The sequence below is a fragment of the Oncorhynchus gorbuscha genome, linkage group LG10, assembly GCF_021184085.1.
Source record: "Oncorhynchus gorbuscha isolate QuinsamMale2020 ecotype Even-year linkage group LG10, OgorEven_v1.0, whole genome shotgun sequence".
In the NCBI taxonomy this organism is placed as follows: Eukaryota; Metazoa; Chordata; class Actinopteri; order Salmoniformes; family Salmonidae; genus Oncorhynchus; species Oncorhynchus gorbuscha.
In genome coordinates, this window is record NC_060182.1 from 78695176 (window position 1) to 78720491 (window position 25316).

General features: G+C 47.5%; 1 protein-coding gene across 1 annotated transcript in view; it reads right to left on the reverse strand.

The window, feature by feature from the left end:
* The window catches only part of LOC124046952 (protein only RNase P catalytic subunit), a 36037-nt gene that overhangs the window by 5527 nt on the left and 5194 nt on the right, over nucleotides 1-25316 (reverse strand). The window contains 2 exon segments of the mRNA XM_046367702.1: nucleotides 7925-8032; nucleotides 24480-24511. Coding sequence (XP_046223658.1) covers nucleotides 7925-8032; nucleotides 24480-24511 — 140 coding nt within the window.

Genomic DNA, 25316 nt, shown 5'->3' on the forward strand with positions numbered 1-25316 from the left:
CAATGCATATAGTCTGGGTAGCCAATGTGCGGGGGCACTGGTTAGTCGGGCTAATTGAGGTAGTATGTACATGAATGTAGTGTTAAAGTGATATGCATATATGCTAAACAGAGTGTAGTAGCAGCGTAAAAGAGGGGTTGGGGGGGGCACAATGCAAATAGACCTGGTAGCCATTTGATGACCAGTTCAGGCGTCTTATGGCTTGGGGGTAAAAGCTGTTGAGAAGCCTTTTGGTCCTAGACTTGGTGCTCCGGTACCGCTTGCCGTGCGGTAGTAGAGAGAACAGTCTTTGACTGGGGTGGCTGGGATCTTTGACAATTTTTAGGGCCTTCCTTTAACACCACCTGGTGTAGAGGTCCTGGTTGGCAGGCAGCTTAGCCTCAGTGTAGTATTGGAACGTACGCACTATCCTCTGTAGTACCTTGCGGTCAGAGGCCGAGTAGTTGCCGTATCAGGCAGTGATGCAACCAGTCAAGATGCTCTCAATGTTGCAGCTGTAGAACCTTTTGAGGATTTGAGGACCCATGCCAAATCTTTTTAGTGTCCTGAGGGGGAAAAGGCTTTGTCGTGCCCTATTCACGACTGTCTTGGTGTGTTTAATGGTTTATTGTCTTGGTGACCAATCTAGTTTGTTGGTGATGTGGACACCAAGGAACTGGAACCTCTCAACCTGCTCCACTACAGCCCCATCGATGAGAATGGGGGCGTACTCGGTCCTCCTTTTCATGTAGTCCTCAATCATCTCCTTAGTCTTGGTTACATTGAGGGATAGGTTGTTATTCTGGCACCACCCGGCCAGGTCTCTGACCTCCTCCCTATAGGCTGTCTCTTCATTGTCGGTGATCAGGCCTGCCACTGTTGTGTCTTCTGCAAACTTAATGATGGTGTTGGAGTCGTGCCTGGCCACACAGTCGTGGGTGAACAGGGAGTACAGCATCATCTGTGGATCTGTTTGGGCGGTATGCAAATTGGAGTGGGTCTATGGTTTCTGGGATAATGTTGTTTATGTGAGCCATTACCAGCCTTCGGAAGCACTTCATGGCTACAGAAGTGAGTGCTATGTGTCTGTAGTCATTCAGGCAGGTTGCCTTAGTGTTCTTGGGCACAGGGACTATGGTGGTCTGCTTTAAACATGTTGGTATTTCAGACTCAATCAGGGACATGCTGAAAATATCAGTAAAGACACCTGCCAGTTGGTCCGCACATGACCGGAGCACACATCCTGTTAATCAGTCTATCCCTGCGGCCTTGTGAATGTTGACCTGTTTAAAGGTCTTCCTCACATCGGCTACGGAAAGCGGGATCACACAATCATTCAGAACAGCTGATGCTCTCATGCATGCCTCAGTGTTGCTTGCTTCTAAGCGAGCATAGAAGTGATTTAGCTCATCTGGTAGGCTTGTGTCACTGGGCAGCTCTCGTGGCTGTGCTTCCCTTTATAGTCTGTAATAGTTTGCAAGCCCTGCCACATAAGACAAGTGTCAGAGCCGGTCTAGTAAGATTCAATCTTCGCACTGTATTGGTGCTTTGCCTGTTTGATGGTTCGTCGGAGGGCATAGCAGGATTTCTTATAAGCTTCCAAGTTAGAGTCCCGCACCTTGAAAGCGGCAGCTCTACCCTTTAGCTCAATGTGAATGTTGCCTGTAATCCATGGCTTCTGTTTGGCGTATGTACGTACAGTCACTGTGGGGACGATGTCCTCGATGCACTTATTGATAAAGCCAGTGGCTGAAGTGGTGTACTCCTCAATTCAATCAGAGGAATCCCAAAACATGTTCCAGTTTGTGATAGCAAAACAGTCCTGTAGTTTAGCATCTGCTTCATCTGACCACTTTTTTATAGACCAAGTCACTGGTGCTTCCTGCTTTAATATTTGCTTGTAAGCAGGAATCAGGAGGATAGAATTGTGGTCAGATTTTTTTATATTTTACCCCGTTTTCTCCCCAATTTCATGGTATCCAATTGTTTTGTAGTAGCTATTATCTTGTCTCATCGCTACAACTCCCGTACGGGCTCGGGAGAGACGAAGGTTTAAAGTCATGCGTCCTCCGATACACAACCCAACCAAGCCGCACTGCTTCTTAACACAGCGCGCACCGGAGGAGGTAGGAAGGAAACACTGTGCACCTGGCAACCTTGGTTAGTGCGCACTGCGCCCGGCCCACCACAGGAGTCACTGGTGCACGATGAGACAAGGACATCCATACCGGCCAAGCCCTCCCTAACCCAGACGACGCTAGGCCAATTGTGCGTCGCCCCACGGACGCGGCCGGTTACGACAGAGCCTGGTCGCGAACCCAGAGTCTCTGGTGGCACAGCTGGCGCTGCAGTACAGCGCCCTTAACCACTGCACCACCCGGTAGGCCTAATTGTGGTCAGATTTACCAAATGGAGGGCGAGGGAGAGCTTTGTACACGTGTCTGTGTGTGGAATACAGGTGATCTAGAATTTTTTTCCCTTGGGTTGTGCATTTACCATGTTGATAGAGATTAGGTAAAATTGATTTAAGTTTCCCTGCATTAAAGTCACCGGCCACTAGGAGCGCTGCCTCTGGGTGCTCAATTTCCTGTTTGCTTATTTCCTTATAAGTGCAGTCTAAGTGTGGTCTTAGTGCCAGCATCCATCTGTGGTGGTAAATAAACGGAATATCCATGTCATTATTCAGTCACGATTCCGTGAAACATAAGATGTTACAGTTTTTGATAACCTATTGGTAGGATATTCGTGATCGTAGTTCGTCTAATTTATTGTCCAATGATTGTACATTGACGAGTAATTCTGACGGTAAATGGCAGCTTTCCCACTCGCCTTCTGCGGATCCTTACGAGGCACCCCGCACTGTGTCCTCTGTACCTGCATCTCTTTCTCTTGCCAATAACGGGGATGTTGGCCTTGTCGGATGTTAGCAGTATATCCTGTTCGTCCTGCTTGTTGAAGAAAAATCTTTGTCTAATCCGAGGTGAGTGATTGCTGTCCTGATATGCCGAAGCCCTTTTTTGCTATAAGATACGGTGGCAGAAACATTATGTACAAAATAAGTTACAAATAACCCGAAAACCCCACATAATAGCACAGTTGGTTAGGCACCCGTAAAACTGCTGTCATTTCTTCCAAGGACATTTATATGAACTGTAACTCAGTAAAATCGTTTAAATTGTTGCATCTTGTGTTTATATTTTTGTTCAGTATAAATAAAACTATACTAAATATATAGAAGTCACCAAATAATTGATTTAAAAAAACCTTTTTGCAATTGTCTACAGTTGCCTCAGCCATTATTCTGTAGGGGAGATCCATGGTGTTGCCGGAGGACAGCTAGTTTCCGTTCTCCTCTGGTCACATTGACTTCAATACAAAACCTAGGAGGCTTATGGTTCTCACCCCCTTCCATAGACTTACACAGAAATTATGACAACTTCCGGAGGACATCCTCCAACCTATCAGAGCTCTTGCAGCATAAACTGACATTTCGTCCACCAAATCAAAGGATCAGAGAATTAATCTAGTACTGAAATCATAAGCTTTGGTCACTGGAACTCTTCCATGTCAAGGTAAGCATTTGGTTTTATTAATGTATTGCTACCGGGGCCGGCCAGTGTAACCGCTAATCTGATTGCTGCATGTACACTGTACTGCATGATTTTAGCGGGTTTATTAGTAGTTCTAGTTGACTATGATGTGACAACGATGTAGGCTGTGTGTAGCGGTTAGCGGTCATGATATGAAGTTTTGGCTTGGAAAGGTTTTTTCATCTGGTCACAGACAGCTGATGTCTTGTGCAAGTGAAGGGAAAAGGTGAGGAGGAGACTGAATAGATAGTTGCGAGAAGTAATTATATATAGGTCTACAACAAGCAAAGTGATCATGCTGTTTTTATGTGGCTGCTATGAAAGTGAACTGTTAGCGTGTGATTAGGGGTGTATTCATTCCACCTATTCTGTTGAACCTTCACCTCACTAAAACCCCAGGTTCGATCCCAGGCTGTGTCACAACCGGCTGTGACAGGGGGTCCGATAGGGCGGTGCACAATTGGCCCAGCTTCACCTGGGTTAGGGAAGGGTTTGGATGGGCACCTGCAGGCTGGCTTTGGTCGTCAGTTGGACGGTGTCTCCCGACACATTGGTGCGGCTGACTACTGGGTTAAGTGGGCAGGTGTTAAGAAGTGCGGTTTGGCGGGTCATGTTTTGGAGGACTCGACCTTCGCTACACCAGAGCCCGTTGGGGAGTTGCAGCGATGAGACAAGATCGTAATTGGATCGCAATTGGATATCACAAAATTGGGGAGAAAAAGGGTGTAAACTAAAAATAATAAATAAAAGAATAATGATGTTCAATGCTACAAAAATGTTTTGATACCCTTTCCCAGATCTGTGCCTCGACACAATCCTGTCTCGACACATCTCAAGGATGATCAATGGAAACAGGATGCACCTTTGCTCAATTTCAAGTCTCATAGCAAATGGTCTGAATACTTATGTAAATAAGGTATTTCAGTTTTTATTTTTAATACATTTGCTAAATTCTCTTTGTGTGTAGATTGATGAGGGGGAAAAATTATGTAATACATTTTAGAATAAGGCTGTAACGTAACAAAATGTGGAAAAAGTCAAAGGGTATGAAAAATTCCTGAATTTACTCAGTCCATCATTACTTTAGGCCTATGTATAAGGTCTAATATGCATATGGGTGTTTGGAATTAATCATCACCTCTGAAAGTGCTGGCCATTTCATTACACTCTCTTGGCATTCTCTCAACCAGCTTCACAAGTTAGTCACCTGGAATGCATTTCAATTAACAGGTGTGCCTCGTTAAAAGTTCATTTGTGGAATTTCTTTCCTTCTTAATGCATTTGAGCCAATCAGTTGTGTTGTGACAAGGTAGGGCTGGTATATAGAAGATAGCCCTATTTGGTGAAAGACCAATCTCATATTATGGCAAGAACAGCTCAAATAGACAAAGAGAAATTAGTCAATCATTACTTGAAAGACATAAAGGTCAGTCAATACGGAACATTTCCAGAATTTCAAAAACCAAGCACTATGCACTATGCACTATCAAGCACTATGATGATGAAACTGGCTCTCGTGAGGACCACCACAGGAAAGGAAGACCCAGAGTTACGTCTGCTGCAGAGTTACGTCTGCTCACTAGTTACCAGCCGCGGAAATTGCAGCCCAAATAAATGCTTCACAGAGTTTAATTAACAGACACATCTCAACATCAACTGTTCAGAGGAGACTGTGTGAATTAGGCCTTCATGGTTGAATTGCTGCAAAGAAACCACTACTAAAGGACACCAATAAGAAGAAGAGACTTTCTTGGGCCATGAAACACGAGCAATGGACATTAGTTTGGTGGAAAGCTGTCCTTTGGTCTGATTAGTCCAAATTTGAGATTTTTGGTTCCAATCGCCGTGTCTTTGTGAGATGCAGAGGAGGTGAACAGATGATCTCCGCATGTTTGATTCCCACCATGAAGCTTGGAGGAGGAGGTGTGATGGTGTGATAGAGATACGCCATCCCATCTGGTTTGAGCTTAGTGGGACTATCATTTGTTTTTCAACAGGACAATGACCCAACACACCTCTAGGCTGTGTAAGGGCTATTTGACCAAGAAGGAGAGTGATGGAGTGCTGCATCAGGTGACCTGGCCTCCACAATCACCTGACCTCAACCCAATTGACATGGTTTGGTATGAGTTGGACCGCAGAGTGAAGGACAAGCAGCCAACAAGTGCTCAGAATATGTGGGAACTCCTTCAGAACTATTGGAAAAGCATTCCAGGTGAAGCTGGTTGAGAGAATGCCAAGAGTGTGCAAAGCTGTCATCAAGGCAAAAGGTGGTTACTTTGAAAAATATAAAATATATATAAAATATACTTTTTTGGTTACTACATGATTCCATATGTGTTATTTCATAGTTTTGGTGTCTTCACTATTATTCTACAATGTAGAAAATAGTACAAATAAAGAAAAACCCTTGAATGAGTAGGTGTGTCCAAACTTTTGACTGGAACTGGAAGTGTTTGATGTGATTATCGATTGCGTTTGCATTGATGTCAGAGTGGTTAGAGGGACAATAGAGCCCTTAGTACCAGGCCATTAGGACCTGGTGATCGTTAGCGAGTTGAGTACTACTAATGCATGTCCAGAGTGCATAAAAGGAGATTACCATGATTCAACGGTCACTTGTCATTTTTACCGGGTTCATGACTCAGGACTGCAGGTGTTGCAGTAATTTGGTCACCGCAACAGCCCTAATCACACCCTGTTCTCTTTCTGTCCACTCTAGATGAGGAAGTGTTGACCTGGGAATAGCCGGTGGGTGTGGCTGTGTTCTGCTAACTCATCATGGGGGAAGTGAGCTTGGAGCAGCAGGTGTAAGGTTTACCAAGTAAAGCGTGAGACAAGAGCCATGAACCTTTAGCCGTAACCTGAAGTAATTTATATTTCCCACCTCATTGTTGTATCCGTTTTAGTTTCTCATTCGAAAAAAATCAACACAGAATAATTATTTAATTACGCAATGATTTCTATATTAAAAGTCATTGCTTATTGCAAATATCTGTTAATAGTAGATTCATGGTTTTACACACACAAAAAACTCCCACATGTCTAGTTGTCCGATGTGGTTGATGCTGCAGACGTGTGGGTTGGGGAGATGTGGCCTTTAGCTCATAACTGGGATGGAAGTTTACCCCACACACACACTTGAAATACTGATGTTAGTCATGTGTTATCCGGAGAGGAAACCCCCTCAATAAGGCATCAGGGTCTGTAGGTGTGCTGAAACAATACTCTCTGTGCTGCGATTATAGAAACACACAACTCTTATATTTTTAAATATATTAAAAAAAGTGTATTATTTATTTATTTATTTGAAAGCAGGGGATTAATATCTACTCTATGCAGTCAGTAACCTGAGGCCACAGCCCCTCCTGCTCACTTCACCTGTCAGAGAAACAATAATGCCACACAGTTGTGGGGAGTTGGAGGGAGGAAAAGGAATGTCATTATTCACACTGTGTGGTCAGACTGTGGTGACTGAGGGTTCTGCTTACAGATAGAAACCCACAGAGTATGGTTAGGCTATGAACAAATGTATACCCATTTTTCCCACAGGATCCAATCTAAACAACAGCCTCCCACATCACATTGCAGATGTGACAATGCCATCTCCACTGTGTCTCAAGTGGGGGAAGACTGGCATTACAACTAAGTCACTTCAATGCAATTCAAGACGTTCCCTTTCAGGATATTTGTATTTGGCTCTATCCGAGGGGGTCTATCCGAGGGGGAGGCAGGTAGTCTAATGGTTAGATAGATGATGATGACTGATGCTCGACCACTCAAGTAGTAGGAAATCCAGATTAAGGAAATCCACCCATTGCATTGGGAGATCGCTTTTTGAGTGACATGGACTGTGGTTTGCTTAGTTTGGAAGACAGAGGAAGAGTAACAGTGAGTGAGCATGAACCTAAACACACTTAACATGAGCTGTTGCCTTGCCAACTGGAAATGGTAACACCAGCTGTGGGTGTTCATTATGTTCTAATAGCTACTGTAGAGAGGGCAGGGAAGGAGAGAGAAGGGCAGGAGAAGGCATGGAAGGAGAGGGCTGGGCAAGGCACTGCACGGCAGGAGAGGGCAGGGCTGGGACGTGGAGATTCCATCAGGTGCAGTCTAATTGCACTGCAGAAGCCACATCAATAACACATCTCAACCTTATGTGTCAGATTTTATGGTCAGATCAACAGTGCCAACCTAGGCTCGGAACATTTCGTACCATCTTGCTCAGATTGTTGCTCCATTGAGTTTGGCAGGTCGCTGCCTTAAGAAAATAGATAAGGCCGTGCCTTAACTCATGACAATTATATATTCTGGATTCACACCGCCAGATATGAGAGATCTGGCAGAGCACTCACCATCTGCGACTGGTTCCCTTTGATGCCCATGTTGGCAACTTTGAAACCATCTATGACCATGTCAAAGGCCGGAATCCACTTGACAAAGTTCTTGAAGCTCTCCAGCTCCTAGGAGAGGGAGAAACATTTGGTTACCCAAGCTACTGGTTTAAATATTTGGTGAAATGCTTTCTGCTTCCATTTTAAATGTTTGTGCATGTCAAGTGCATATCATATGTAATATTGACATTTTTATGATGCATTTCAATGTCTCACAGCTATCAAATATTTAAATCTTAGGTGAAATATAAAGGGGGTGGGGGGGGATTCACATGCTGGAACAATATCACTTCATGACAAAAACAGACTTGAAAGTTACAAGCACCAGCTCACGTTGCATGCCTGACTGTACACAACAAGGATGACTTTTAGTAACAGGGCAAGACTTGTTCAATATTTACTGAACTTGACAGCCAGACCTTCCCTTTTTTTTGTCATGTTTTTCTTTTCTTGTTTCCATTTCAATGGGAACCTGGACTAGCTCCAGATATGAGTCTGGCAGTACACAGTACAGTGGGGAATTTCTGGCTGGACCACATGCCAACTCCAGGCCACACCTCTACATGTCTGCCTATCATGTACATTGCACACTGTATGTATGCATAGGTCTCTCGTGTTGCTGTCACTGCTGCATTGGAAATAGAGATCCATTTACATTTCATTGGTAGGAGGTTGGTAAATACTGGTCATACATGTCTAAATCTAAAGTTTTTTGCTGAACTAATATGTTTCTTTAAAAAAGTCTTTCATCACGTATATGCAAATATGTTCCTCGTGGTTCCAGAGAATGCAACGAGACTGACCAACTGCAGCCTACACACAGGAGATTACAGTAGGACACTGCAGAGTCCATTCATTGTTCAACAAATCATGTTGTGTAAGTGTCTATTATACAATACTGTAGCCATGGGAACAGACCACTACTTTCACTTCTTTGTCTCCAGGATGCAAATAGCCTGAGAAATCCCCACCACACCCCAACACAACCCTCAAAGTCCACCAGAACAACAGTACTGTATACCCTTGCAAAATACTAACCATTCTTCAAGTAGGCACCAACTGCTTGATTGTACTGTACCTTTGAGAATAAGAAATGCAGATAATAATTCTAAAAAGAATTGTAGCTTATTTGACTAATGCTTGTAGTGTCAGCTGTGTTAGTTGTGTCAGTTGCTCTGTCTAGTGGTGTCAATTTTTTACATTTTCCATTTGGTTTCCATTTTTTATATTATGCACTTCGAGATTATTCTGTATAATAAAAAGCACTTTGCAAATGTAATAAATTATTATTATTACTTTTATTATTAACAACATTGCAGTGAGACATCTGTATAGAATGGTAAGGGGAAGAATATTTGGGGAATCCCTCTTTTGTGCAGAAGGGAGAAAGTTCTGAAATAAATTACATTCAGAAGTCAAGAAATGTTCAGGCCCTGTTTCAGGCCATTTTGCACTTTGGGTTTCATCCCTCTTTTATATATGGTGCTTTAATAAATTCAGTAGTTCTAAACCTGCGACTGCCTCCTGCCTGCTCCTCTCTACACTTGTGACAGAATGACCAACTCAAGAGAACAGGAAGCAGCAGGACATCCTGACCTCTCCGCTACAGGCACGAAGTTCCACTACCATGACTCGTGCCTGGAGCACCTCAAGACTGCCATGGACGAGGTGCTCCAGACTGTACGCCAGCTGCAGGCTAAACCATCACCTTGCCAGCTCCCTGCGGTCGTTCCAGCCACCCCACCACCATATACCCGGTCTGATTAGAAACCTCCACCTGCACCTCCCGGAGCGGTTTCACGGCACCCCAGCTCACTGTAGGGGTTTTCACCTGCAGTGTGACCTCCACCTTGCCTGTCATGCTGGGACGGCCTCCGAGAGGGACAAGGTGGCAATGGTGATGTCGACAGGCCGGAATCTGGAATGGGCACAAGCTGTCTGATGAGGACCTTATGCTGGACTAGCTCATCGCCATTACCATCCGCCTGGATAATCTCCTGCGTGCCCGTTGTCGCCCATCCCGGGGGTTCCTTCTCTCTGTCCACCCAGCCCGTTCTCCTTCCTGTCACCTTCCCGGACTATCCTGGCCCCCCACTGAGTCCTGCCCTGGTGGACTCATGTTCTGCAAGCAATTTCCTAGACCAATCAGAGGCCTTATCATTACACATTCCTCTAGTCCCTTTACAACCTCCTATCCCAGTCCTTGCCCTAGACAACTGTCCTCTAGGAACAGGACTGGTGTGCCAGACCATGATTCCCATTTCCCTCACAGTTGTCACAACCACCATGAACCCATCACTTTCCTCATCTTAGACTCTCCTGCACACCCCGTAGTTTTAGGTTTCCCCTGGTTACAGTTGCATAACCCCAGGATATCGTGAACAGAGAGGAGGTTGTTGAGTTGGTCGCAGGAGTGTCAGGGGAGGTGTCTATCTGTGCCACCTCTGTGGAAAGTCCAGACCAGGCCACCCACGTCCCTATCCCGGAGGAATACTGGGACCTGCAGGTGGCTTTTTCGAAGACTTCTGCCATGTGCCCCTCTCTCCACCCTCCTGAAGGGAGGTCCACAACAGCTGCGCTGGACTGAGGCCAACAAAGCCTTCCGTGCGCTCAAGAAACGTTTTACGAATGCACCTGTTCTGGTTCATCCTGATCCGTCTGTGCCCTTCATCGTGGAAGCGGACGCCTCAGAAGTTGGAGTAGGAACTCTTCCCTCCCAATGCACTGGATCGCTGTCTAAATTCCATCTATGCTCCTTCTACTCACGGAAGCTGTCTCCTGCAGAGCGAAATTACGACGTGGGGGATCGTGAGTTGCTGGCCATCAAGAAGTCACTGAAAACATGGTGGCACTGGCTGGAGGGTGCTCAAACACATTCCTGGTTTGGATGGACCACCGGAACCTAGAGTATATTCGAGCAGTGAAGAGGCTGAACCCGTGTCAGGCCAGATGGGCCCTATTCTTCGCCAGGTTTGACTTTTATTTTTTTATTTTTTTATTTCACCTTTATTTAACCAGGTAGGCTAGTTGAGAACAAGTTCTCATTTACAACTATGACCTGGCCAAGATAAAGCAAATCAGTGCGACACAAACAACAACACAGAGTTACACACGGAATAAACAAACATGCAGTCAATAATACAATAGAAACGCCAATATACAGTGTGTGCAAATGAGGTCGGATAAGGGAGGTAAGGCAATAAATAGGCAATAGTGGCAAAATAATTACAGTATAGCAATTAAACACAGGAGTGACAGATGTGCAGAAGATGAATGTGCAAGTAGAGATACTGGGGTGCAAAGGAGCAAAATAAATAAATAACAGTATGGGGATGAGGTTGTTGGATGGGCTATGTACAGGTGCAGTGATCTGTGAGCTGCTCTGACAGCTGGTGCTTAAAGTTAGTGAGGGAGATATGAGTCTCCAGATTCAGTGATTTTTTCGTTGGTTTTGCCATTCGTTCCAGTCATTGGCAGCAGAGAACTGGAAGGAAAGGCGGTCAAACGAGGAATAGGCTTTGGGGGTGACTAGTGAAATATACCTGCTGGAGCGTGTGCTACAGGTGGGTGCTGCTATGGTGACCAGTGAGCTGAGATAATGCGGGGCTTTACCTAGCAAAGACTTATAGATGACCTGGAGCCAGTGGGTTTGACTTTACCCTCTCCTAGCGGCCGGGATCTAAGAACATCAAGGCCAATACATTGTCCCGAGTGCATGATACAGAGGATCCGAGGGAGAAAGTGACACCCATTGTTTCCCTGTCCCGCGTTGTGGCTCCTGCTGTGTGGACGTGGACATCCGTTAAGCCCTGCGACAGGAGCCCTCACCTGCCCACTGTCCCGAGGGGAGTACCTACATGCCCTCTGATGTGCGGGACTGTCTCCTCGCCTGGGCACACACAGCACCTGTGTCGGGGCATCTGGGTATAGCCCGTACTATCGAGTGTCTCTCTGCCAAGTACTGGTGGCCCATCTTGGCTCAGGGGTTTACATCTCTTCATGCTCCACCTGCGCAGAGAGCAAGACACCGAGACGCCTCCCCTATGGCAAACTCCACCTGCTGCCGGTTCCCCAACGAACCTGGTCCCATCTCTCTGTGGACTTTGTCACAGACCGTCTCCCCTCGGAGGGCACACCACCATCCTGGTCGTTGTGGACTGGTCTTCCAAAGCCTGTTGTTTGATTCCTCTGCCTATTCTCCCTACGGACATGCAGACCGTGGAGGCTCTCTTCTCTCATGTCTTCCGGCAGTACGGGATTCCGGGGGACATTGTGTCTGACCATGTGGTCCTCAGTTCACCTCCCATGTCTGGAAGGCCTTCATCGAACGACTGGGTGTCACGGTCAGTCTCACCTCTGGGTACCATCCCCAATCAAATGGGCAGGTGGAAAGGTCAGGAACTGGGTAGGTACCTTCGTAGTTACTGTCAGGACCGGCCGGGGAAGTGGGCTGCGTTTCTGCCTTGTGCAGATCATGCACAAAACTCCCTCTGTCACTCCTCCACTAACCTCACACCCTTTCAGTGTGTTCTAGGCCATCAGCCGGCCCTGGCACCCTGGCACTGGAGTCAGATAGAGGCTCCTGCGGTGGACGAATTGGTTCCAGTGCGCCGAGGAGGTATGGAACACAGCGCACACCCATCTCCAGCACGTCGTCAATTACCGTCTCTCACCCTCATTTCATGTATGTCCCTTGGCAAGTGCTGGACTCCACGACGCACCTCCCCCTCCCTTGGACGGCGAGGGGGCCCACGGCGTACTCTGTCCGCAGCCTGTTGGACTCACTGCGTTGTGAGGGGTCTCTCCAGTACCTGGTCGACTGGGAGGGGTACGGTCCCGAAGAGCGGTGCTGGGTTTCGGCGCGGGACGTCCTAGACCGGTCTCTCATTCGGGACTTCCACAGGCGTCGGGCTGATTGACCTCCCCCTCCTGTCCAGCTCAGGCGTTTAGCATCGCCGGCTTTCTAGTTGCTGCCGAACCTGCTACTGGCAAACGCCATTCACTCGTCAATCCCGGACTTGTCACGTCATCATTACACACACCTTGTTCCAATTCCCACTCCAATCACTATATATATATACTCCCTGTCATTTGTCTTTGTCGGTCATTGTAAATGTTGCTTGTTTTCCTGAGAGGAATCCCTTCTACTATTTCCTGAGTACTTTATTATTTTGCATTTTGGGTTTTGTCCCGCTTTTATATATGTTGCTTTAATAAATTCAGTAGTTCTAAACCTGTGACTGCCTCCTGCCTGCTCCTCTCTACACTTGTGACAAGTAGGAAGAGATTCTTTCACATTTGGCTCTTCATTGTTTTTGCACAATTAAGTTATCAATGTGGAAAAAGGACAGAAGTCTGAGAAACAATGTTATCAACAAGATACAATGTCTAAAAGCACTGAGGAGCCTACATATTAAATGCATTAGGCTACACAGTGACATTCCACAACTATTCTACAAAACTCCCCCAACCTCCCCAACCTCCCAAAACAAAAGGCGGGCCTGCTGGAAAATAAAGCCCGACCAATCAGCCTAAAATCAACACAGGTGAAACCAATAAACAGAAAGGGGGAAAAGGGATCAGTGGCAGCTAGTAGGCCGGTGGCGATGACCGCCGACCGCCACTGGAACAGGAAGGGGAGCCACCTTCGGTAGGAGTCATGACACCACCCATGTCTGTGATCTAATTACGTCTAGTATAAAGCAAAATAAACCGGTTGTTTAAGTTCTATGGCTGGGTCTATATTCTAAAAAGCCATGTCAACTTGTTTCAAAATGTTACCAGAAACTCTTTCTTGTCAGTGTAAGATTATTTTGTGTTTATGCTATGCCTTTACCTCTAAAAGTATTGATTGGGACAGAAAGAGAAATCGGCTAATACAAAGCTGTATTGTGAATCCTAGACAAAAATTATGCAGATGCTTTTCAATTGGTTCTGAATGCATTGTTCTTCAAATCAAATAAAATCAAATGTATTTATATAGCCCTTTGTACATCAGCTGATATCTCAAAGTGCTGTACAGAAACCCAGCCTAAAACCCCAAACAGCAAGCAATGCAGGTGTAGAAGCACGGTGGCTAGGAAAAACTCCCTAGAAAGGCCAAAACCTAGGAAGAAACCTAGAGAGGAACCAGGCTATGTGGGGTGGCCAGTCCTCTTCTGGCTGTGCCGGATGGAGATTATAACAGAACATGGCCAAGATGTTCAAATGTTCATAAATGACCAGCATGGTCAAATAATAATAATCACATGCAGAACAGTTCAAACTGGAGCAGTAGCACCGTCCAGGTGGACTGGGGACAGCAAGGAGTCATCATGTCAGGTAGTCCTGAGGCATGGTCTTAGGGCTCAGGTCCTCCGAGAGAGAGAAAGAAAGAGAGAAAGAGAGAATTAGAGAGAGCATACTTAAATTCCCACAGGACACCGGATAAGACAGGAGAAGTATTCCAGATATAACAAACTGACCCTAGCCCCCCGACACATAAACTACTGCAGCATAAATACTGGAGGCTGAGACAGGAGGGGTCAGGAGACACTGTGGCCCCATCCGATGATACCCCCGGACAGGGCCAAACAGGAAAGATATAACCCCACCCACTTTACCAAAGCATAGCCCCCACACCACTAGAGGGATATCTTCAACCACCAACTTACCATCCTAAGACAAGGCCGAGTATAGCCCACTGTTTCATGCGACAGACTTAACAAAAGTTGAACCTTGAAAAGAAAACACTGATGCTGCATAGGAGCATGCAAGGAGCAACGCTCCAGCGCCAGGACTGAAGGCGTTAGTTTTCAGTGCCCCACAGTGGTTTCACTACATAAACTACTCACTCATGTAGACATGGGGGGTTAGAGTACACCCACAAACACATGCACACACACACACGCACGCACGCACACACACACACACACACACACACACACACACACACACACACACACACACACACACGCACGCACGCACGCACGCACGCAACACACACACACACACACACACACACACACACACACACACACACACACACACACACACACACACACACACACACACACACACACACACACACACACACACACACACACACACAGAGCAGGCAGGGACTTTCCAGGGTCACTCATGTGAGAGCCTATTGAGGGCTGAAATGTGAAACTCTTTTGTGCAGCTTACAACTACAGTAGGCTAAAAACTGTCCAAGCTACGCCCAGAAATAAACATGTCACAAAAAGCTAGTGTTACCTAAAGCAACAGAGAAGGATTACAGCTCAAAACAAGGATTTAACTGACATGCAGCAGCAGCGAATTGCATTTCTGAATTGCATAATAGCTTATTACTTTATTATACAATATGCATATCTTCAATACTGAAGATGCCAATTGCATGCTCGCTCTAAACTTGAGACATACGTGGCATTGTGTTGTGTGACAAAACTGCACATTTTAGAGTGGTGAAGGCCTACCTGCAGGCTCTGTTGCCCCGGCTGTAGGAGGGCACAGAGGAGCTCCTCTGGGAAGCGATGGAGGTGTCTCGCCTGCTTTCCCTGCAATTGAGGGATGTGGCCCGCGTCAACGGATGGGCCATGGCACAGGTGGTTACCTCCCAGCACCATCTCTGGCTGGCCCAATCCGGTCTGCCAGCAGCTCTCCAGAGCACATTTGCCACTCTCCCAATCCCCCCAGGGCGGACGCTTGGCCCAGGAGTAGATGACATTCTGGAGCGGACCGATAAGGTTCATAGGGACCGGGAGACGCTGAGACGGTTCATGCCGCATCCTCAGTCCGGGTCCAAGGCAGACGGACCGTCGCCACCCACATGCACCCGAACGATAGTGGGGTCCCTCTCCTGCCCCATCTCCTCATGCCGGGGGACGACAGCAGGGAGGGGCACAGCATGCGGTGGAGCAATAACCTGTCAACCGTCACCACCACAGGGACGTACCTGGGGAACCCAGGCGCTCAGGGCACTAGAGGAGAGGCGGGCTATGGCAGGACCTCTGACACACCCTTCCCCAGGCTCGGCCGCTTCTCCCGGTCTCAAATGGCAAAGTGGGGGGAGGGTGTGGAGTCCCACTGGGTGTTGTCAACAATGCTCGAGGGGTACTGACTCCAATTCCGGTGCCGGCCCTCATCCTTCAGGGGCCTTTGTGTCACCGCGGTGGTCGACCTCCTGAAGAAAACCCTGCTGCTGGAGATCTCCTCTCTCCTGGAGAAGTGTGCCATCCGTAGGATCGAGACATCAGAACGGTTAGGTGGGTTCTACTCCACCTAATTTGTGCTCCCAAAAAGAGACGGAGGATTTCGACCGATTCTGAACCTCCGAAACCTCAATGCGTACTTCCATGTTCCTGTTCACCCAGCTCATTGGCAGTACCTCCGATTCACTTTCGAAGGGACAGCTAACAAATTAATGGTTCTTCCGTTCGGCCTCTCCTTGGCACACGCACTTTCACAAAGTGCATGGACGCTGTCCTGGCACCTCTCACGTCCTGAGGATTGTTTATCCTCAATTACCTGAATGATTAGCTGATTTGTGCCCTGACCAGGACCTAGATCCTGTCAGACAGAGACATGCTCCTGACCCACATCGCGGGCTGGGTTTGGCGCCCACCCAGAGGATGGCCTTCATTGGCATGGAACTGGACTCAGTTCTCATAAGAGCACGCCTGCCCACCAGAAGGGTCCAGGCGATCTTAACTTGTGTCGACCACTTTCGGCAGGAGCGGGTGGTATCCGCCCTGACCTGCCAACTCCTGTTGGGCTTGCTGACGGCGGCCTCGTTGCTGATTCCCCTGGGCCTGCTCCGTCTCCGGCCTCTTCAACGGTTGTTCAGCACCCACCAGCCGCACCCGAAGCACCACCGTCACCGCCAGCTGTGGGTGACCGCACTGTCCCTCAAAGCATTGTTGAGGTGGCGCTGTCACTCCTTTCTCTCAGGTGGGTTGGAGATGCTGAGGATATGCTGCCGGGAGCTGGTCAGCACAGACGCCTCCCAGATCGGCTGGGGGGATGTGACCAAGGGCAGGTAAGCCAGTGGCTGTTGGCTACCCCCTTGGAGCAGCAGGCACATTAATACACACTAGAGCTCCGAGATGTACTGCTGTCCCTGTGGTCTTTCCTTCCACATCTGAAGGGAAGACATGTCCTGGTGAGAACGGACAACACCACAGTGGTGGTTTCAATCAACCATCAGGGTGGACTGAGGTCCCACCACCTCCATCTTATGTCACGGGAGCTCATTATCTGGTCTCAGTTACATCTAGTGTCTCTACGCTCAGCGCACATACCTGGCATCCTGAATGTAGCTGTGGATATGTTCTCGAGGGAGGGCCCGCCACCATGGGACTGGAGTTGCACCTGTGGGACAAGTTCGGGAAGTCGCAGGTGGACCCATTTGCCTCCCTGGACAATGCACACTGCCTCCTGTGGTACTCCATGTCAGAGCCACCAGGGCCTCTGGGCTTGGATGCTCTGGCTCATGATTGGCCAGGGATGGAGCTTTACGCATTCCCCCCTTTTCCCCTGATCCAGGCTGTGCTGGATAGGACCAGGATGGTGGAGCATCGTCTGCTGCTGGTGGCCCCATACTGTCCCAGACGATCCTGGTTCAGCCTTCTCCTTGCCCTATTGACTGGGACACATTGGCAACTGCCCCTGAGACCCAACCTGCTGTTGCAGCTGGGGGAACTCTGTGGCATTCAAGACTACACCGCCTCAGTTTGTGGGCCTGGCCGCTAAACAGCATCAATGGTCCATGTTAGGACTAGTGTCATGTTTTGTCTTATATTGTCTTGTCATTTTGCTTTCCCTTCTGTTCGTTTTCCCCCTGCTGGTCTTTTTAGGTTCGTTCCCTTTTTTCTCTCTTCCTCCCTCTCTCTCTTCTCTCTATCGTTCCGTTCCTGCTCCCAGCTGTTCCTATTCCACTAATCAATCATTTAGTCTTTCCACACCTGTTCCCTATCTTTTCCTCTGATTAGAGTCCCTATTTCTCCCCTTGTTTTCCGTTTCTGTCCTGTCGGATCCTTGTATATTGTTCGCTGTGCTGTGTCTTGTTTCCCTCAGATGCTGCGTGTGAGCAGGTGTCTGAGTCTGCTACGGTCGGTGCCTTCCCGAGGCTACCTACAGTTTATGGTCGAGTCTCCAGTCTGTCCTCGTCACTACGAGTGGAATTAGTTTTTTATGTTTTGTTTTCTGCTCTGATTTGTCTAGGAGTATTGCCTATTTCCTTTACTGGAATAAAGACTCTGTTTTCGCCAAGTCGCTTTTGGGTCCTCATTCACCTGCATAACAGAAGGATCCGACCAAGAATGGACCCAGCGACTATGGATTCTCTCTACTCTACTCTCGAGTTCCAGGGAGCGATGCTCGGCAGACACGAGCAGGAATTGTCTGCTGCTCGGCATGCCGTTGAGACCCTGGTCGCTCAGGTCTCCGACCTCTCAGGACAGTATCAGAGTCTTCGTCTCGTGCCACCAGCTACTTCCGGGTCTTCCGAGCCTCCGGAACCTAGGGTTAATAACCCACCATGTTATTCTGGGCAGCCCACTGAGTGCCGCTCCTTTCTCACCCAGTGTGATATAGTGTTCTCTCTCCAACCCAACACATACTCAAGAGAGAGAGCTCGGATTGCCTACGTCATATCACTCCTTACTGGTCGGGCTCGGCAGTGGGGCACAGCTATCTGGGAGGCAAGCGCTGAGTGCACTAACGATTATCTGAAGGTGGCTTTCTTGGTGGATTACTTCCTTTAAAGAGGAGATGATAAGGGTTTTTGATCGTTCAGTTTTTGGGAAAGAAGCTTCCTGGTCCCTGTCTTCCCTATGTCAAGGTAATCGATCCATAACGGATTACTCTATAGAGTTTCGCACTCTTGCTGCCTCCAGTAACTGGAACGAGCAGGCGTTGCTCGCTCGTTTTCTGGAGGGACTCCACGCTAAGGTTAAGGATGAGATTCTCTCTCGGGAGGTTCCATCCAGCGTGGATTCTTTGATTGAACTCGCTATTCACATTGAACGACGGGTAGACCTTCGTCACCGAGCTCATAGAAGAGAGCTCGCGTTAACTGTGTCTCCCTCTCTCCGACACTACCATCTTTCCCCACTGACTCTGGTGTTGAGCCCATGCAGCTGGGGGTATTCGCATTTCGACTAAGGAGAGGGAACGGAGAATCACCAACCGCCTCTGTCTCTATTGCGGTTCCGCTGGTCATTTTGTCATTTCATGTCCAGTTAAAGGCCAGAGCTCATCAGTAAGCGGAGGGCGACTGATAAGCGCTACTAGACGGTCCTCTCCGTCAAGTACCTGTACTACCTTACCGGTCCATCTACGCTGGACCGGATCGGCACTTCCTGCAGTGCATTAATAGACTCTGGGGCGGAGGGCTGTTTTATGGACGAAGCCTGGGCTCGGGAACATGACATTCCTCTCAGACAGTTAGGGAGCCCACGGTCATGTTCGCCTTGGATGGTAGTCCTCTCCCCAGTATATTATGTGAAACACTACCTTTAACCCTCACTGTATCTGGTAACCATAGTGAGACCATTTCTTTTTGGATTTTTTGTTCACCTTTTACACCTGTTGTTTTGGGTCATCCCTGGCTAGTGTGTCATAATCCTTCTTTTGATTGGTCTAGTAATTCTATCCTTTCCTGGAACGTTTCTTGTCATGTGAAGTGTTTAATGTCTGCTATTTCTCCTGTTTGTTCTGTCCCCTCTTCTCAGGAGGAACCTGGTGATTTGACAGGAGTGCCGGAGGAATATCATGGTCTGCGCACGGTCTTCAGTCGGTCCAGAACCAACTCCCTTCCTCCTCACCGGTCGTATGATTGTTGTTCTGATCTCTTCAAGAAGCGTTTTGCATCCGCTCCTATCCTTGTTGCACCTGACGTCACTAAACAGTTTATTGTTGAGGTTGACGCGTCGGGGGTGGGCGTGGGAGCCATTCTGTCCCAGCGCTCCGATACTGACGATGGGGTCCACCCTTGTGCGTATTTTTCTCATCGCCTGTCACCGTCGGAACGTAACTATGATGTGGCTAACCGCGAACTGCTCGCCATCCGTTTAGCCCTAGGCAAATGGCGACAGTGGTTGGAGGGGCGACCGTTCCTTTTGTCGTTTGGACTGACCAAAGGAACCTTGAGTACATCCGTTCTGCCAAACGACTGAATGCGCGTCATGCTCGTTGGGCGTTGTTTTTCGCTCGTTTCGAGTTCGTTATTTCTTATTGCCCGGGTACTAAGAACACCAAGCCTCATGCTTTATCCCGTCTCTTTAGTTCTTCTGTGGCTTCTACCGATCCCGAGGGATCCTTCCTGTTGGGCGTGTTGTCGGGTTGACTGTCTGGGGAATTGAAAGACAGGTTAAGCAAGCACTCACGCACACTGCGTCGCCGCGCGCTTGTCCTAGTAACCTTCTTTTCGTTCCTGTTTCTACTCGTCTGGCTGTTCTTCAGTGGGCTCACTCTGCCAAGTTAGCTGGCCATCCCGGCGTTCGAGGTACTCTTGCTTCTATTCGCCAGCGCTTTTGGTGGCCTACTCAGGAGCGTGACACGCGCCGTTTCGTGGCTGCGTGTTCGGACTGCGCGCAGAATAAGTCTGGTAATTTTTTTTCTGCTTCTGCTCCTGGTCTTGCTGGGTCTCAGTCTGTTCCCTGCCACCGCATCTCTCCTGGTCTTGTTCCTGCCCTTGCTGTGTCTCAGTCTGTCCCTAGTTGTTACTCTCCTGGCCTGTTTGGTCCTGTTTGCTCTAAAGCTTTCAGTTCTCTACCCGTGTCTCATTTTTTTTTTAGAGTAGTACCCTAGTTTCCCTTTTTATCGTTTTCCGTTACGGTCCTGAGGAGAGGAGTTGGGTTCTTTCTCGGGACGTGCTGGACCGTTTGTGATCTATGATTTCCTCCGTTGCCGCCAGTGTTCCTCCTCGAGAGCGCCAGGAGGCGCTCGGTGAGTGGGGGGGTACTGTCATGTTTTGTCTTATATTGTCTTGTCATTTTGCTTTTACCTTCTGTTCGTTTTCCCCCTGCTGGTCTTTTTAGGTTCGTTCCCTTTTTTCTCTCTTCCTCCCTCTCTCTCTTCTCTCTATCGTTCCGTTCCTGCTCCCAGCTGTTCCTATTCCCCTAATCAATCATTTAGTCTTTCCACACCTGTTCCCTATCTTTTCCTCTGATTAGAGTCCCTATTTCTCCCCTTGTTTTCCGTTTCTGTCCTGTCGGATCCTTGTATATTGTTCGCCGTGCTGTGTCTTGTTTCCCTCAGATGCTGCGTGTGAGCAGGTGTCTGAGTCTGCTACGGTCGGTGCCTTCCCGAGGCTACCTACAGTTTATGGTCGAGTCTCCAGTCTGTCCTCGTCACTACGAGTGGAATTAGTTTTTTATGTTTTGTTTTCTGCTCTGATTTGTCTAGGAGTATTGCCTATTTCCTTTACTGGAATAAAGACTCTGTTTTCGCCAAGTCGCTTTTGGGTCCTCATTCACCTGCATAACAACTAGAGGAGGGCGTAATGAACACCATGCAGAGTACAAGGGCACCGGCTACAACCGCGGCATACCAGTTGCACTGGCGGTTATTATGCTCTTGGTGCACTGGTATTGAGGTTGTGCCCGAGTCATGCGGGGTGCAGTATGTCCTCCAATACCTGCAGTTTCCCTTGAATGAGGGCTTGGCAACCTCTACACTGAGAGGGTATTTGGCCGCTATATCTGCCTACCATGTGGGGTGGATGGACAGGCCAGTGGGGCAACATCCCTTGGTCCCCAGGTTTATGAAAGCTGTTCGTCGCCTGCATCCAGCTTTGACCCGCTCAATGGCGAGCTGGGATCTGGATGTTGTCTATGCAGCTTTGGCAAAGCTGCCATGAACCGTTGGAGTCTGCCTCCCTGAAACACCTCTATATGAAGGTGGCTTTCTTGGTAGCGATTACTTCCATATAGTTGGTGGGTGAGCGCCATACTCTTTCAGTAAGTTCTGAGTGCTACCGGAAGGACCCCGGTGGGAGGAGTATATCTCTCCGCCTCAACCCTTCATTCCTCCCGAAGGTTCTGTCAGACAAACATGTGAACATCCCTTTAATCCTGTCTGCTTTACGATCCCCCCCCCCCCGGCAGTGGCGGGGGAGCCTGGGCCTCCCTCCGGCATGCTGTGCCCTGTGCGGGCACTGGCTGCCTATGTGGAGCGGACACGGTCAGTGAGAACAACAGACCAGCTCTTTGTCTGCTATGGTGAGAGAGTCCTGGGGGCTGGGGTATCAAAGCAGAGGCTCTCTCACTGGATCATAGACATGATTATGCCAGCATACCGCCTGGCTGTAAGGCCAGTGCTGGGATCTGAGGTGGCACATTCAACACAAGGTGTGGCTGCGTCCTGGGCTCTACTGAGAGGAGTGCCCCTCACTGATATCTGTGCTGCGGCCAGCTGGGCTTCCTCTTGCAACTTTTCTAGGTACTATTGGGTAAATGTGGCACCTCCCTCTGCAGTTGGTTCAGCGGTCCTGAGCGGCGTCTCCCCTTCCAGGGACTGTGCCGTGGCCCCCTTTCCACATTGACGGCCTCTGTGTCTCGATCCCTCGCTGGGACTTCGCTGCAGGCTGGCCAGGTCCCTCTAGCACCGACTAAATCTGATACGGGTATAGCAATATATTGCCGTGATCCAATATAGTGAAACATAACGAAGGTTAAGTATGTAGCCACAGTTATGTGAGCCATATGGATCACTCTAATCCTCTAGCGTCCTAGAGGCACCTCAAAAATGATGCCGAGAACATGTGTCATGGCCATGGGGTCTATATATAGGGGCGGACCACAGCCGTGACACAGGTGTACACAGGAGTAAATCTGTAAATCCTCACTTCGGATTTATCCCTCCGCTGTGGATTAATACCAATATATTGGAGTGATCCATAGACAGTGGGGCAAAAAAAGTATTTAGTCAGCCACCAATTGTGCAAGTTCTCCCACTTAAAAAGATGAGAGAGGCCTGTAATTTTCATCATAGGTACACTTCAACTATGACAGACAAAATGAGAAAAAAAATCCAGAAAATCACATTGTAGGATTTTTAATGAATTGATTTGCAAATTATAAATAAGTCCATACAGAAATGGTTAGTCGAGATCGGTGTGGAAGAACTTGACTTGCCTGCACAGAGCCCTGACCTCAACCCCATCAATGAATTGGAATTGAATTGGAAGGCTGTTATAGCAGCCAAAGGGGGACCAACTCCATATTAATGACCATGATTTTGGAAGATGTTCGATGAGCAGCTGTCCACATACTTTTGGTAATGTAGTGTATCTGTACAAAAAGGAGTTCCCATGCTCCCATTAAGACAAAATAGAATTAACAAGGTGTTTTCCCCACAATAGTCTGTAGGTTATATTGTGTATAAAGGCTTTCACACATCGCAATGAATGTGTATCTGGCGTTCGTCTGCCGATCGTTCAGTGCGCTGTGTTTTAAGTACCACCCGCGGTAGACGTCTGGCTGCCAACATTTTCACAAAATTCTATATGTAAAATCGGTGGGCAAATTACATTCAGAGGTGCTAAGTACTCTCAGACTGTAAATGCTATTGTTGTGTCTGAGCCCTAAGGAGCATTAGGTACATAAGATAAGACTCAGTCTCAAATAATTGTATGTTTCCTCCCATGCGTCTGAAGATTTCTTATCGATGAAACATAAATGGCCACATATAGGAACAGTGATAAATGGAGGTAAGCTAGATACTGTACACATATTTTGACCCGAGAAGAGCCTAAAAGCAGCTATCATCAAACACTGCATTTAGACAGGCGGAAGAATTCAGATATTGACCAGCCTTTGCTAGTGTCTGCAATGTGTGGCTGGACTGAGCTGACTGACTATGAGCGGGCTCAGTGGGGGATGCATAGAGAGACACAGGGAGCTAAATGTGCTGCAACTGGAAATCCCCATAATCTCATCTAATTGTGAAACATGCTTGATTCTTTGGAGGACATCTTGTTATTTAATCAGTAGACACCCAGCTCATACAAGAGGCCCCCATGCAGCAAATGATCTTGTCTAATTCAGGAATGAGATAAATTGTTAAACTACAGCAAACTCTAAGACTAAAGCAAGATCAGCCCTGAACAACACTGTATCATGCAGCTGATTAGTTTGACCAATACTTTAAAAATGTTTTTTTTAAATGTTTGCCCAAACATCCAGCACCAAAGGTGTTCAATGCAAAATCAAAAATGTGCAATTCTCACTGCATGCATCTGGAGAAATGCAGGAGAAATCTGCAGTTGCTTGACAATTGCAACCCTTTGCCATTACATTCACATCATGCAGACTTGATTTAATATGACACTACCACCATCTACTGGCCATTGTATCTATCTACTTTTACAGTATGTGTTTGTTCAACCAAATGTACTCAAAAGGATCAGCTGATAAAAAAACATAAAGCTGACCTGTAGTGCAGACAGTTTGCATAATGTTTTTGGAGACTATCAGTGTGGTGATAGACAAGAGGGAGACAAATAATAAAGAAAAAGAGGTTCCCAAACCTCTGGAGTGGTCTCATTTAAGACATCTCTGCCTTGGATCACATCCCCCATAACCCTGTCATTGAGCTGGGCGTACTACTCCTGACTCTGTGTGATGAATTCCAGCTCTGCCTGACAACTCAGACATAATCCCCTGGTTACAGGGGGTAAAGAGGCCAGAGGTAAAAAATTAATTCAATTTTCCAGCCATCTAGATTTATTTTAGAAGTATAGAAGTAGCCCATGAAGTGCTGATTAAAAATCTGAATTCATTAGGTCTAATGGTTTAATGAAGAGGAGAATGTTTATGTCGTTACCTGGGGTCTACGGTGGACCAGCTTCCACTCCACTTCTGGTCTAGACGATTGGCAGAAGAGAGGAAGATATCATCATCATCAAACTAAAATAGGCACAACCCATGCTTTGTCCCAATAATATTGTGTGATTGTAGGCCTATTCAGTAACCTATACTCAGGACTTACCTCTCAAACCAAGCTTTGATATCTTTATCCAGAGTCTCCATGGGATAGGTTGTCTGTTAGGTTGTCTATTTGTCTCTATATTGTCAGGATTTGGCCAGGGTTGTTCCGGTTTTTGGTCACTAGATGCCCCCATTGTGCCTTTTGACCTTTTGTTTTCCCTTGATCCCCATTATTATTTGCACCTGTGCCTCGTTTCCCCTGATTGTATTTAAACCCTTTGTTTTCCTCTGTTCTTTGCTCTGTGTTTGTATGTTAGCACCCAGCCCTAGTACTCTGAGAACTCTTGTTGATCCTGGTGGACTCTCTTGTGGAATTCTGTTTTTTGTTCTTGTTTGTTTGTTTTTTGAGTATCTTTTGAGGCTTTTTGTGCTTTACC